At 52.7% G+C, this 13,348-nt stretch overlaps 1 protein-coding gene across 3 annotated transcripts in view; it reads right to left on the reverse strand.

Moving 5' to 3' along the window:
* Positions 1–12,635, reverse strand: part of CDC42BPG (CDC42 binding protein kinase gamma) — a 55,259-nt gene extending 42,624 nt beyond the window's left edge. For all 3 annotated transcript variants that reach the window (XM_079956354.1, XM_079956355.1, XM_079956353.1), the window contains exon 1: positions 12,446–12,635. In XM_079956354.1, coding sequence (XP_079812480.1) covers positions 12,446–12,620 — 175 coding nt within the window. In that variant the 5' untranslated portion in view covers positions 12,621–12,635. The remainder of the gene's footprint in view (positions 1–12,445) is intronic.
* Between the last annotated feature and the right edge of the window lie 713 nt (positions 12,636–13,348).

A 13,348-nucleotide genomic window follows, 5' to 3' on the forward strand; every position in this document is an offset into this window, starting at 1 on the left:
AATTTATTATCAGAAGAGATGGGGCTGTGCAGAACTGAGTTGCAGTTGTGAAAGTAGCTGGAGAGGAATTCCTACTTCATTTGTTTCAGGAAACACAGCACCAATGTTGGGTTGAAATGATTCTACCCGCCAACTGGAAAATGACAACGCAGGAGGTTGAACTAGATCAGGGTTTCCCCAACTTGGGTCTCCAGCTGTTTTTGGACTACAATTCCCATCATTCCTGACCACTTGGCCTGCCAGCTGGGGATGATGGGAGTTGTAGTAAAAAAAAATAGCTGGAGACCCAAGCTGGGGAAAACCTGGTCCAGATGACCCTTTGATTCTATCTCTGTGGATGTCAGCTGACCTCTCAAGGGAATCACTATCCAACCATCTCGTCCTCTGTCGTCCCCTTCTCCTTGTGCCCTCAATCTTTCCCAACAGGGTCTTTTCCGGGGAGTCTTCTCTTGTCATGAGGTGGCCAAAGTATTGGAGCCTCAGCTTCAGGATCTGTCCTTCCAGTGAGCACTCAGGGCTGATTTCCTTAAGAATGGAGAGGTTTGATTTTCTTGCAGTCCATGGGACTCTCAAGAGTTTCCTCCAGCACCATAATTCAAAAGCATAGAGAAACTCATTGATTCCTCTCTTAGGACACTAGAGCCCATGAATATCCAACAAAGAGGAATGTTGGAAGATATAGGGCTTTAAAAGAGGATTGGACATGGAGGAGAGGGGTTTGCTATGGTGAAACGCCATGATGGCTCTGCTCAGTCGAGGCAGCAGTGCTTCTGAATGCTTGAACCTCAGGAGGGGAGAAGAGGGCTCTTGTGCTTGAATCCTGCTTGCCGGCTTCCCCGCAGGCATCTGGTTGGCCGCTGAGCTTAGATGGGCAACTGGCCTGATCCTGCAGACCTCTCCTTATGAATCCACAGCCTCTGATAGAGAGCAGGGGGTGTAGAGAGCTGGTGCCTTGGCAAGGCGAGGAGGTGTGGCAATGGTGGCAGCGGCAGCAGCAGCTGCCTGCCCTCTTTTGGCCCAGAGGAGAGGGCCTCCTTCGCAAATTCTTCCGCTGGTGTTCCTCTGCTCCCAAAGAGTTTCCAGTCTTAGTTCCTCAGTGGAAAACCAGGCGCTGGCCTAGGCACGCCCAGAGGAACCAGCGGGACCGCATTCCTCGCAAGGCGAGCAGGGTGGGGACAAGAGCCAGGTCTGAACCCCACACGCCAGAGAGGAGAGGAGAGGAGAGGCAGCCCCTTCCCATGGGTCACTGCCCCATTTGCCTGCTCCCCCCCCCAAGAAAGGGGACAGCAGATGCTGGGACATCCCGGGAGAGCCTTGCCACAAGGTGGCTCCCCTTTCATAAAAGATAATTTGTCAGAAAATGCAGGATCCCACCCTGTCAAGAGGAGCGTGCCTAGTGGACGAAGGGCTATCGCTCAATAGCAGAGCATTTGCTTTGCATGTGGAGAGGTCCCAGGTTCTTTCCCTTAATAAGAGGGGCAGGTAGCGGCAGGTGAGGGGAAAGACCCTCTCTCTGCCTGAGACCACCCTGGGCAGGAGGGGGGGAGCCATAGCCAGGCAGATATGAAGATGGGGAGCTTGAGGACCTGGTATAAGGCAGCTTGCTAGTTGGACTCATGGCAAAACTCAAATAGAAGGTTCAATACCTGGCAGCTCCAAGGTGGGCTGGGAAGGAAACTCGCCTGAAACCCCTGAGAGTTGCTGCCGGCCAGTGTGCAAGAAAACACTGAAAAGAAAAGCGGTTCAGGCCTTATCACAGAGGAGGAAGGGAAGTGCTTGGTGGAATTTCAAGAGCCAGAAGGGGTTGATGAGCATGTCTGCAAGCATTCGGGTGTGTGTGTGTGTAGCTGATGCCTCTTCATTCGCACCCGCAAATAGTGGAAGCAGACCAGATTGTGCCAAAGAGACCAACAGCTGACCCATGCGAACCACCCTTTCCCAGCGCAGAATGTGGATTATTTCAGCACAGAGAATGTGAACATGCGCACACCCACCCTCAGGCATGTGCACCGTTCATGCACAAGGAGGCGGGGGTGGGGGGAGAGGCTTCTGTGGGGCCTTGGCTAGGTGTGCTGCTGCTGCTGCTACCTTAAAAAGCCTCCCATCTGAAATAAGAAAAACAGCCCTCCTGAATACTGACAGGTTGGAATCCAAAACCTACCTACCAGGTTGCCAGACCTGGCCAGGTTCCCTTGACGACAGGAGCAACAAACAGTTCTGGTATTCCTCCTGCCCCCCCCCCCCCGATGATGCATCACCCTCTATCATGAGCCAGTCCAGGCAGCAGGAGCAGCAGCTCCCTATCAGGTGGAGAGGGGAAATGCCACTGGTTTTTACACCCACTCAGGGAGTATTGGTGGGGCAGGAAGGAGATCCCAAGGGAGGGGCAGGCAGGCAGCTCTGTGGATAGACAGCCCAGGTTGCAGAGATACTGGCTTGTTCCAGCCATGCAGTGCACAAGCAGCTCCCCCCCCCCCCCAAGAGGCTGAGCTAGGAAGGGGCAGGTTGTCACTTCAGGAAGTCTCTGCAGACCCCAGGAAGGAGTTGGAGCACCAGCTCTGCATGCAGAAGGGCTGGGGAAGACCCCTGCAGAACCCCAGAGAGCCAGTGCACCTGGAGCAGCGCTTGGACTTGCTAGAAGGTGGCTTTCTGCATTTTGTTCAAATCTGCCTTTTATTCAAACTCCATGAGGACTAACAGCTTGCTCAACTTTATGGGGAAGGAGCAGAGTGTATGCTTTGCAAGCAAAAGGGCCCAGGGCTCAGTCTTTGGTGTTTCCAAGGAGGGTTGGGCCAAGACCCCCCGAGAGCTGCTGCCGCCACCAGTCAATGTAGGCAACACTGAACTAGATGGGAGGGTCAAGGGTCTGGCAGCTTCCTTGGTTTCTGCACCAAGTCCTCAGGCAACCCCTCTGCTCCTTCCATCCACCTCAGGAATGGATGCACATCCGTTGCCAAACAGCCACCACCGTCACCGAGGGAGCACACTTTGGGTCCCAGATTAAAAATATCTATGCTGCAAGATCAAGGACACACCCACCCAGCACCCAGACTTGAAGAACAGGTCCTGTCTGGTTGCGGAGTGCAATTCACGTGGTAAGAAGGAGCCACAGGGGGAAAGGGGTTGGGTGGCGAGAGTTACATCACATCTTGCTCAGAAGGAACGCTCAAGTGGTTATCCTGGCAGGAGATGGATCCATGCAGGCAAAGAGGAGGGAGGCCCCTGTGCAGGGTGGGGGCTGCGGCCCCGGTTATTAAGATAGGGGAAGACCAAGGTGGTGGTGGCGGCGGTATTGGTGGTTGGGTTTATTCCTTGCCTTTGAGTTAAATCATGCTATGGGCAGGAAGCCACAGGAACCTCCTCTGCTATGAGAGCGGCTAAGTTCATTCCAATGGGGCAAATTCAACACGGTGCTGAAACACCTCTCTGGCCTTCCTGCTTGGCAGAAGAGCCTAAGAAGACCCCTGCTGGATCAGGCCCATGGCCCATCTAGTCCAGTATCCTGTTCTCACAGCGGCCAACCGGACGCCTGTGGGTTACTCACAAGCAGGACCCAAGCACAAGAGCCCTCTCTCCTCCTGTCGGTTCTCCAGCAAATGGTCTTCAAAAGCATTGCTGCCTCCAGCTGTGGAGCAGCCATTGATAGCAATCTCCTGCATGAATTTGTCCAATTCTCTTTTAAAGCCATCTAGCTTGGTGGCCATCGCTGCCTCCAGTGGGAGGGAGTTCCATTGTTTTAACTACGTGCTGCGTGGAAACGCACTTTCTTGGTCCTGTCCTGAATCTTCCAACATTCAGCTTCCCTGGAGGTCCACGTGTTTCTACTGCTATCTGAGAGAGACAGTTCCCAAGGCTTCATTTCTTGCCACCAGAACATTTCATTTCCCCTCCTACTACCCAAAAAGCCCAAGCGTGAAGTTTTCCTCTCTTCCTGCCTGCCTGCAAGGAAGCTCCCCTCCTTGTCAACATCCTGAGGCTGCCAGTTCCCCCTCTGAACAGCTGCAGCATTGAGGAGCAGTTCCACGACCAACCGGACAGCAGCGAAAGCCCATTTCGGAGGGGAGTGGGGATGCAGGAAGGCAAGGGAGAGCTGGCTTTTAAAGATGATCACAATGGTTTGTTGCAGACCTTTTGGAGTGCTCTCAGGTCACCGGCCTCCCCCTGCACCAAAAGCTCTCAGAATGAGAACAGAAGAGCCCTGCTGGATCGGGGAAATGGCTCTCTTAGTCCTGTTCTCACAGGGGCCAACCGGGAAACCTACAAGCAAGACCCCAGCACAAGAGCCCCCCCTCCCCCTCCAGTGGTTTCCAGCTACAGTGGCACCTCTGGTTGCGAACAGGATCTGTTCCGGAGCCCCGTTCACAACCTGAAAGGAACGCAGCGTATACACGGATCGCAATTTGCCGCGTCTGCACATGCGTGAGCGGCGAAACCCAGAAGCAACCCTTTCCAGTACTTCTGGGTCACCGCAGGACGCAACCTGAAAGGACGTATCCCGCAGCGTTCGCAACATGAGGTATGACTGTACTGGTATTCAGAAGCATGGCTGCCTCCATCTGTGGAGGCAGAGCAGAGCCATCATGGCCAGTCGACATCAATAGCCCTCTCTCCTCCATGAATTTGTCCAATTCTCTTTTAAAACCATCTAGGTTTGAGGCCTTCACTGTTTCTTGCGGGAGTGAGTTCCATTGTTTAACCATGCACGGCCTGAAAAAGATCTTTTATCTGTCCTGGGTCTAACAATGTTCAGCCACTAGCTCTAGTGTTCTGAGAGAGGGAGAGAAAAAACTTCTCTCTGTCCGTTTTCTCCATGCCACACACAGTTCTGTATACTTCAGTTATGTCACCCATTACTTGCCTGTTTCCTAAGCTGAAAAGTCCCAAATGCTGCAACCTCTCCATTCCCTAAACATACTGAGGTTAGGAACAAGGCGCCGAGAAAAAGGCAGTGTCCCCACCACGACCACCTTGACCTAGACATCCCCACTGCTTGCAGAATCAGCCTCAATATAACAGTTGTTATTAGTACAGGAGTGGGGAACCTGTGCCCCCCCCCAGATCCTGCCGAACTAGTACCCCCATCATCAGCATCCTTGACCATTGGCAAAGTTGGGAGTTGTGACAATGTCAAGGGGGGTACAGACTGGCTTCAATCGGGGACGCTGGAAAAACAGCCTTCAGATTTTACATCGTCAACCTGCTGGTTCCTTCCTCTCTTGACAACGAAGGGAGGGGTTTAGGGATATTTAAAAAATAATAATTTTATAAGTTGTGTGTCCTTGTTTCTCAGTTCAATCCATTTACATGGTTTTGTGGTATTTTATGCATTGTGACTTGCCGTTATTTTCATTGCTTATAGTTTAGTCATTCTTTATTGTACTTGTTACGTGTAAACTGTTTAATTATTGTTTGCTGATATTTAATTTTACTGTTTACTGTTATACTCTAATGGATTATTGAAGATTGCTTTATTCTGTGTAAGTTGTTTATTTTAAAGTTATGGTTTTATCATGCTGGGCATTTTTTTTCTTGAAAAAGAGGTGCCGGAACTTGTTGACCTTTTTTTAGGGGGAGTACCCAGCCAAAGATAGCCCCTAAAAAAGCTTCTCTTCTTATGCCCTTGCACCAATCGCCTCATGTATAGTAATATAGAAAGGCGGTGTACAAATTAAAAGTGAACTGAACTGAAATGAAGATGTGTGAGAGAAGTGGTCATTGTGGCTGTTGGCTCGCAGAAAGTCTTGGGTTCAATCTCTGATGGCATCTGCAAAGAGGAGTCTTGCCTGGTCCTTGCAGAGACCCTAAAGAGCTGTAAACTGCTCAGTGTTCCTGGACACAGCTCCTAGTCTAACACTCTCACCGCTAACACCACACTGATGCTCATATAATTACTAGCAGGCTTAGAACATCTGCCTCATAGCCAGCCAAACTACTGTCCCATTTAGCCCACCCTTGCCTGCTCTGACTGGGCCTCAAGCAGGGATTGAACCCGGAGCCTTCTGACACCTGGCAGGTGCTCTGTCATCTGTGGGCTACAGACCTTCCCACAATTCTCTGGGACTGGCTAGTTGCAAAAAGGCAGAAGAGGGAAGCACGCTTTCTCAGGTGAGATGCATACCCCTCAACTGTCCCATTTAAAGCGGGAAATCCCAGAATCCAATCCCGGCTTCTGTTTGGACCCCAGAATTTCCCATTTGTTGGTCCAAAAGCGCCAGACCAAAAGACACTCACTCTGGTGCAAGTCAGCAGGTTTGTGTCATTTGTTGGTCTCGCAGGACAAAAAAACCCAAAGCGGCTTCAGTTTCATGCTATCGTGGGAGCTTGAAACCAAAAATAGAGCATCCCGATTTAGGTGCCGAAAATGTTGGAGGGTATGGATATGCATTTGTGGAGAATGGCTTCAAGCTGTTTGGAGGAAGCTTCATACAGGGCCGGCACTATCATTGGGCAGAATGAGGCAACTGAGGGCAGCATCAGCATCGCCCAGCCCTTCCGCCTGAGCATCCTCTCCACCCCTGGCCATTACTCCTGTGTTGCAGGATACAGCTCACATGCCACATGGCCTGCCCTGAGCCCACCTCAGACAGCCTGCCGTTCCAGGTGCAATTGAGGAGACTATGCCATTTGTCAGGCAGCAAAAGGACTTGGGCTGGCCCTGATCAGACAGTCCAGTGGGCCTCTTTGTCTTGAACTGCCTTCTTCTACGGAGTTCAGCAAGTAACAATCTGGACAGCCTTTGCACACATCCTTTCAGAGTGAGAAAGAAGGTAGAACAGACATCCTTGTAAGGACTGGGGCCGCCTGAAGCCAGACCGCTCTGCCACCTTCAGTTTTCCTTATGGTTTGCAATTGCCAGAGTGGTCCTGAGGGATTTTGCTGCCTGGAGAAAGGCAAGATGGTGCCCCCACTCTCCTAAATCCACACACACACACAAGGCAATGGGACTGGGAGACAAACTTTACTTCCATGCTGGCAATGGGTTCATGTCCTCTGTCACACCTGAGGACAACCAGCAATTTTAGGCACTCCAGGACAGGCCACGAGGGCACTCCCACCCAGCACTGTCCTCTGAGAGAGGAATGCCTCTGGGGAACAGGGAAACATGCCTTACTTTGTCTAACGATAGGGCCGGGCCAGCGAACAGCTCATAGAAGACTTCAAAGTCATGCAGATATTTACAAGCTGCATTTCTGAATATTGCAAGGTCCAGATAAGCAGCCTTGCTTGCTCTGAGGGACTCCTATGGGGCTGACTAAGACTCAGATGTGACCATGGACAGAAGAACTGTCTTCAAAACAGGACTGACCAATTTTGGAGCGGGGGGTGGGATGGGGGAGGTTATCTAGGGATTATAGGAAGCTGCCTTATGCAGAGCCAAACTATTTGCCCAGCTAACTCAGTGTCAGCTATACAGACTGAAAGAGGCTCTCTCTCTGTCTCCAGGATTTCAGAAAGGCAGTTGTTCCCTGCCCTACCTGGAGATGCTGCTGGGGGGGGGGTTCACACCTGGGGAAGGGGTTACACCTGGGACTTTCAGCTCTCTCTCGTCTTCTGCCCCCTTCAACACAAAATTCCAGGGCTGTGTACAAATGTGTGAATAAAACCCATGCAACACAGAACTAGTAGACAGCATGGATCCCAGCTAGAAGACCGGGCGGGAAAAGTGCATCGTTAGAGAACTGTGGAACTCGCTTCTGCAGGAGGCAGTGACAGTCACCAGTTTGGATGGCCTTAAGAGAGGATTGGACAGATTTGTGGAGGAGAAGCCGGCTATCAAAGGCTCCCAGACACAATGGCCATGCTCTGCCTCCGCGTTTGAAGGCAGCTGTGGGTAAAAGCCTCAGCGCCTAGGGCTTGCCGATCAAAAGGTCGGCGGTTCGAATCCCCGCGGCGGGGTGCGCTCCCGCTGCTCAGTCCTAGCGCCTGCCAACCTAGCAGTTCGAAAGCACCCCCGGGTGCAAGTCAATAAATAGGGACCGCTTACTAGCGGGAAGGTAAACGGCGTTTCCGTGTGCTGCGCTGGCTCGCCAGATGCAGCTTTGTCACGCTGGCCACGTGACCCGGAAGTGTCTCCGGACAGCGCTGGCCCCCGGCCTCTTGAGTGAGATGGGCGCACAACCCCAGAGTCTGTCAAGACTGGCCCGTACGGGCAGGGGTACCTTTACCTTTACCTTATGCTTGCTGGAAAACAGAGAAAGGGAGAGGACTCTTGCGCTGAGAGCTTTCTTGTGGGTTTCCCATATGGGCATCTGGGTGGTCCCTGGGGGAATTCGCCAAGCTCTTCTTAAGTGCTTATACGTGATAGAATTGTATTTCCTGATACAATACAATTCAGCTGTTTTGTAACCGTCACAAAAGGAGATTGTTTCGTGCCAGCATTGGTGTTGGGAAAAGGGGATGGGGATGGGCCTAATGCTATTTTTTTGGGGGGGGGGTTGAACACATATGCACACTGATAGGGTTAGGAAATGTTTCTGGTCCACAGCCACTGCAAATATCACATTTCCGGAGCCAAAATCCAACGTCCTAGGTCCAAGGCACAAAGGACCCATCTAAATCTCCATGCTGTATGTTTCTTTCCAACTGTAAAACCCAGTGTTAATGGATACAGTCATACCACGGGTTACGAACGCTGCAGGTTGCACATTTTCAGGTTGCAGACCACGCCGAACCCGGAAGTACCGGAACGGGTTACTTCCGGGATTTGGTGCTCACACATGCGCAGAAGCACAAAATGGCATCATGTGCATGTGCAGAAGCACTAAATCACGTTACGTGCATGCGCAGACACGGCGCTTTGGGTTGCAAACATGCCTCCTGCACGGATCACGTTCGCAACCCGATGTATGACTGTAATAGGAAAAACCTCTCTCTATGGGAGAGCTGTTGCCAGTCAGAACAGTACAAACTGGTGTAAGCAGTATTTTGTGGTGTGGTTTAAAGATGCGAAGGCTCAGGGGGGAAACAAGAAACATGGGAGGGTAGGAACTGTCACCCCCCCCCAAAAAAAAACCCCAGGTTTTTTTCCAGGCCTTCACATTGCCAGTTGTGGGGCAAGCCCTCTCTGACCTCTGCTTATAGTGCTCAGAAGTTCCACTTCCCAGTGTGAGGGCCTGGGTCTCATTCAGTCTAAGGCAGCCTCCTGTGTCCTTAACAAATGATGCTGAGGGAGGGGTAAATGCTCCACTCTGAAGAGGAGCCCATCTGCTTGTTGCATCCTGGCTCTTACCTCAATGGGAACAGGTGCTACAAGACAGCTGTGCGGTTAACCAAGGCTTGCCAGTCTCAGCAGAAGCAGCTGGCATTCGGAGATCTCAGCTGGCCTCCAGGCTGTTGCTGGGTGCAACTCAAAGGGGTGGATTCAGCTGCAGAACTTTAGGGACCAAGTTACTTAAAGGGGTGTCTTCTCCCATATGAACCTGCCCAGGGCCTTCAGATTATTGGTGGCCCCAACCCCCCCCCCCGCCACAACTTTAGAGGCTCTCAGTAGGTGGCAAATGGGACAAGGCAGTCTGTCTGGTGGCACCATGGTTTATGGGACTCTCTCGTCAGAAATCCCTCTCCCTTGCCAAGTTTGTCATCCTTTAGGCAGCTCCAGCCCTACTATTAGGCAAAGTGAGGTTGTGGGAGGTGGCAGCAGCAAAGGGATGAGAAGCAAAGGAAGGCACTCACCCACCAGCTAGCAATTAGCCTGCTGCCTTCAGGGACTGTGGAGGTGGTTGTCCCGTCACCACTGTTGAAGCAAAATGGTGTTCTGGTTGGCTTCTGGAAGGAGGGGCACCATCCGGCCCTTTCCTCAGGCGGCAAAATGTCTTGGGCTGGCCCTGCCTTTAGGTGCCGACTTAACACCACACTCGTGGCTTCTCGGACAGTTGCATCGACCTCCTTTGCTGCCGTTAGGTTAAATTCTATGTTTCGGGTTTTTATTTTTATTTTTGTTTTCAAACACCATTGTTCCAACCTGCCCTGACTGCTTTGAAGCAGGAAAGTGGGGCACCCTCAGAAGTATCCAGGAGGGCTGTTTCATAGAGCAGAGAAACACCCCCAGAGTTGTGTCTGAGCAACTTGGCCTGGCTCCGAGGGCCTTCTGGCAGTTCCCTCACTGCGAGAAGTGAAGTTACAGAGGGCCTTCTCAGTAGTGGCGGAAAACGGGTACGCTTATACTTTTTATGCTCAGAAGTTAGGAATAAACTGCTGAATAACACACACACACACCCCGCAGATGTTAATGAGTGGAGGAAGAGAAGAGGATCTCCCAGGGACCAAGCAAAACCACACAGGCTTCACCAACCTGGTGCTCTCAGATGTTTCAGACCACAACCCCCATCAGCATGGCAAAGAATGCCCATTACATTGATGGTTCCACACCCCAACCTGGGCAATAATGCAAATCCTGAGTGTGCGAATGTGTTAAAGAAACTGGAGGTGGGAAAGAGGTTGCCTCAGATGCCCCAGAGAAAGGCTGTCAGTCACAGCAGCAAAGGGTCCTGATGTCCCTAAACCCACCACAGAGTCCTGCTGTTTCAGAGAGATTGAATTTCCACCCCTGGACCTGTCACCAAGGTCCTTTTTACAAGCAAGAGACAGGATGCAAAGCCCACAGGTGGCATGGCTGGCATTTGCCCTGCCATGTCTTTGCCCTCCTTTACCAAGCCATAGAATCATGGTGCTGGAAGGGACCTGAAGGATCATCCAGCAGAACCATCTGAAATGCAGGAATAAGCCGCTGACTGTGATAGAGAAGCCACCAAAGGCTGGCATCTCAAGAGATAGGAAGGTCCCTTTCTGGCTTGGCTACATTCTCAGCGCATCACTTGAGGCGTGTGACATTGCCACACTGCTCCGTGACTCAGTTCCCCTCTCTGTGACGCAAGGGCACAGCCGGTCCATTCATTTCCTACTATGGCCTCCGTGGGGCATGACTGTGGGTGGTCCCAAGCAGGGAGGATAATTTGTGGGTTGTTGTGGAGGTGGGACAGGCCAACCCTAGCGGGGAAACTAGCCAAAAGGAGGCTTCACCTGTTCCATTCTAGATACACATACACCAAAATCAAGCCCAAAGGTATCTCCCAGATTCAATTCCTGGCATCTCCAGGTAGGGTTGGGAGCGGTCATGGATAGCTGCTGCCAGTCCATGTAGACTGCACTGAGCTAGCTAGAGCCAATGGTCTGATTCAGTATAAACTGGCTTCCCATGTTGACGAGTTCTGCGTAGCTAAGGAAGCTTTGCCATTCTTGCGATAAGCATCAGCCCGGTTCGTCCACCACTCACCCCAAGCAACCACTTTCCTTATTCCCACAGCCATGACGGTCAACAGCAAAGGCTGGGTACCCTCTCCAAATGATGCACGCTACAACTCCCATCACCCCTGACCATTGGCCATACTAGATTCTGGAGCGGATGGGAGTTAAAAATCCAAAACATCTGGGGAGAAGCCCTGCTGACGGCCCCTAGTCTATAGTGGGTAAAAGAAGAGGGCTTGGGTGGTCCCTTCAGTAGCTCTCAGTCCCTCGTGGCAGAGAAATCTGTGGGTGTTGTTACTCTCTGAATCCCGCAGGTTGAATCAGTGGGAGGGAGGCACTCTGCACATGCTTAAAGAGAAGTATCTATTCTACAGCAAGTATGTAGACAAACTGGAACAGGTCCAGAGGGAGGCAGCAAAGATGGTCAGGGGTATAGAAAATGAGCCCCAGGTACTAAAGCTGAACAAAATATGGTGTGTTTAATTGGTGCGGGTTTGCAGGTTATGATACCTCTGCAATTCAGATACTCGAATGAGTGTCAGATAAGCACTGGACAGTGTGGCAGATACACAACATACATTTAAGGCCCACTTAAAACACATGCCTTCCCCCAAATAATCCTGGGAACTGCGGCTCCCCCCTCACAGAGATACAGGTGCCATGGAATCACAGCAAACTACAGTTCCCAGAATTCCTTTGAGAGAGGGGTAGCCATGTGCATACTAGGTATGCATCTAGGTATTAAATCTCTGCTGTCCCAGAAAGCCTTGATCTAATAGTCTTTAAGATCCAAGGCACCAGATTTTGGTTGAACATTAGGAGAGACTTCTTGACAGCAAGAGGGGTTCACCAAAGGAGCCAATCGCCTTGCCGGGGGTTGATGGTGGTGGGGCTGTCCCTGGCTGGAGATCTTCAAGCAGAGGCACCTGTTGGACACATGCCAGCCAAAAAGCGGGTTGGACTAGACCGCCTTCATGAACCGCGGCCCACCTTCACCTCTTCTGGTATTTTATGTTACTACTTTACATGCTTCAGAACTCAGCCTCAGACCTTCCTCTCCGCCACGCTAAACAAGCTCCTTGCTCTCCACCTGGGAGAAGTCTTAACTCCGAGAAACTGACTGGCCCCGGCCCCGCAAGCCCCCCCCCCGCGCCGGAGAGGCGCTCTGCACGCGCCCAGAGTCCTGCCGCTGCCCACTCACCCCAGTCCAGGAAGCGCTGCACGTTCTTTTCCCGCCGCAGGGGGGCGCCGCTGCACTCCTGGTGGACACAGAGCAGCAGGTCCAGCAGCGCCTCCAGCCCCGGCTCGGCCGCCGCCCCTTCGCCCAGCAGCGCCTCCCGCAGCCCGGCCAGGCGCCGCTCCACCGGGCTGCACATGATCGCCGCCGCGGAGCTGGAGCGGGACAGGCGAGGACGCCGCGGGAGCCCGGCCAGCAATGCCGCCGCCGCCGCCGACGCTGGAGCAGCCAGAGGAGCGCCCCGCCCCGATGCTGGTGGGATGGGCGCAACCCGACACCTGGCCCAGCTGGGAGCGGGAGGAGGAGGAGGAGGAGGGCGAGGGCGCCGCCGGAGCGGGAGCGCCCGCAGGGACCAGCGCCACCCTCCTCCCGGGCGCCAATGCCCCAGACGCGCCCCTGCGGTTACTCTATGTTGCCGGCACGGGCTGGCAGCAGCGCATCGCCGGGCTTGCAGGTGTGGGCTCTTTCACAGCCCAACGCGGAGACGCCACGCGGGGCTCACCGTGAAGACAGGATGCCGGGCCACGGGGCAGCGAGGCTCCTATCCTAGAGTTGGTAAGGGTCACGAGGGGCATCTTAGTCTAGCTCCTGCCACGCAGGAATCTCTTGCCCAACGTGGGGCTCGAACCCACGACCCTGAAATTAGGAACCTTCTGCTCCCAGTTCCATCCCTGTGGTTGAGCTCTTGGGACCATCTGCATGCATAGCTGGTGAGATGGGATGCCAGATGTGACCCTTCCTCTAATTCCAACTGAATCAGTCGCAAATGATTTGACTAGTAAACAAATAACATTCCTGCATTGCAAGGGGTTGGACTAGATGACCCTTGGGCTCCCAACTCTACAATCCTATGATTCTATACTTTTT

The sequence above is a fragment of the Podarcis cretensis genome (assembly GCF_951804945.1).
Source record: "Podarcis cretensis genome assembly, chromosome: 16".
In the NCBI taxonomy this organism is placed as follows: Eukaryota; Metazoa; Chordata; class Lepidosauria; order Squamata; family Lacertidae; genus Podarcis; species Podarcis cretensis.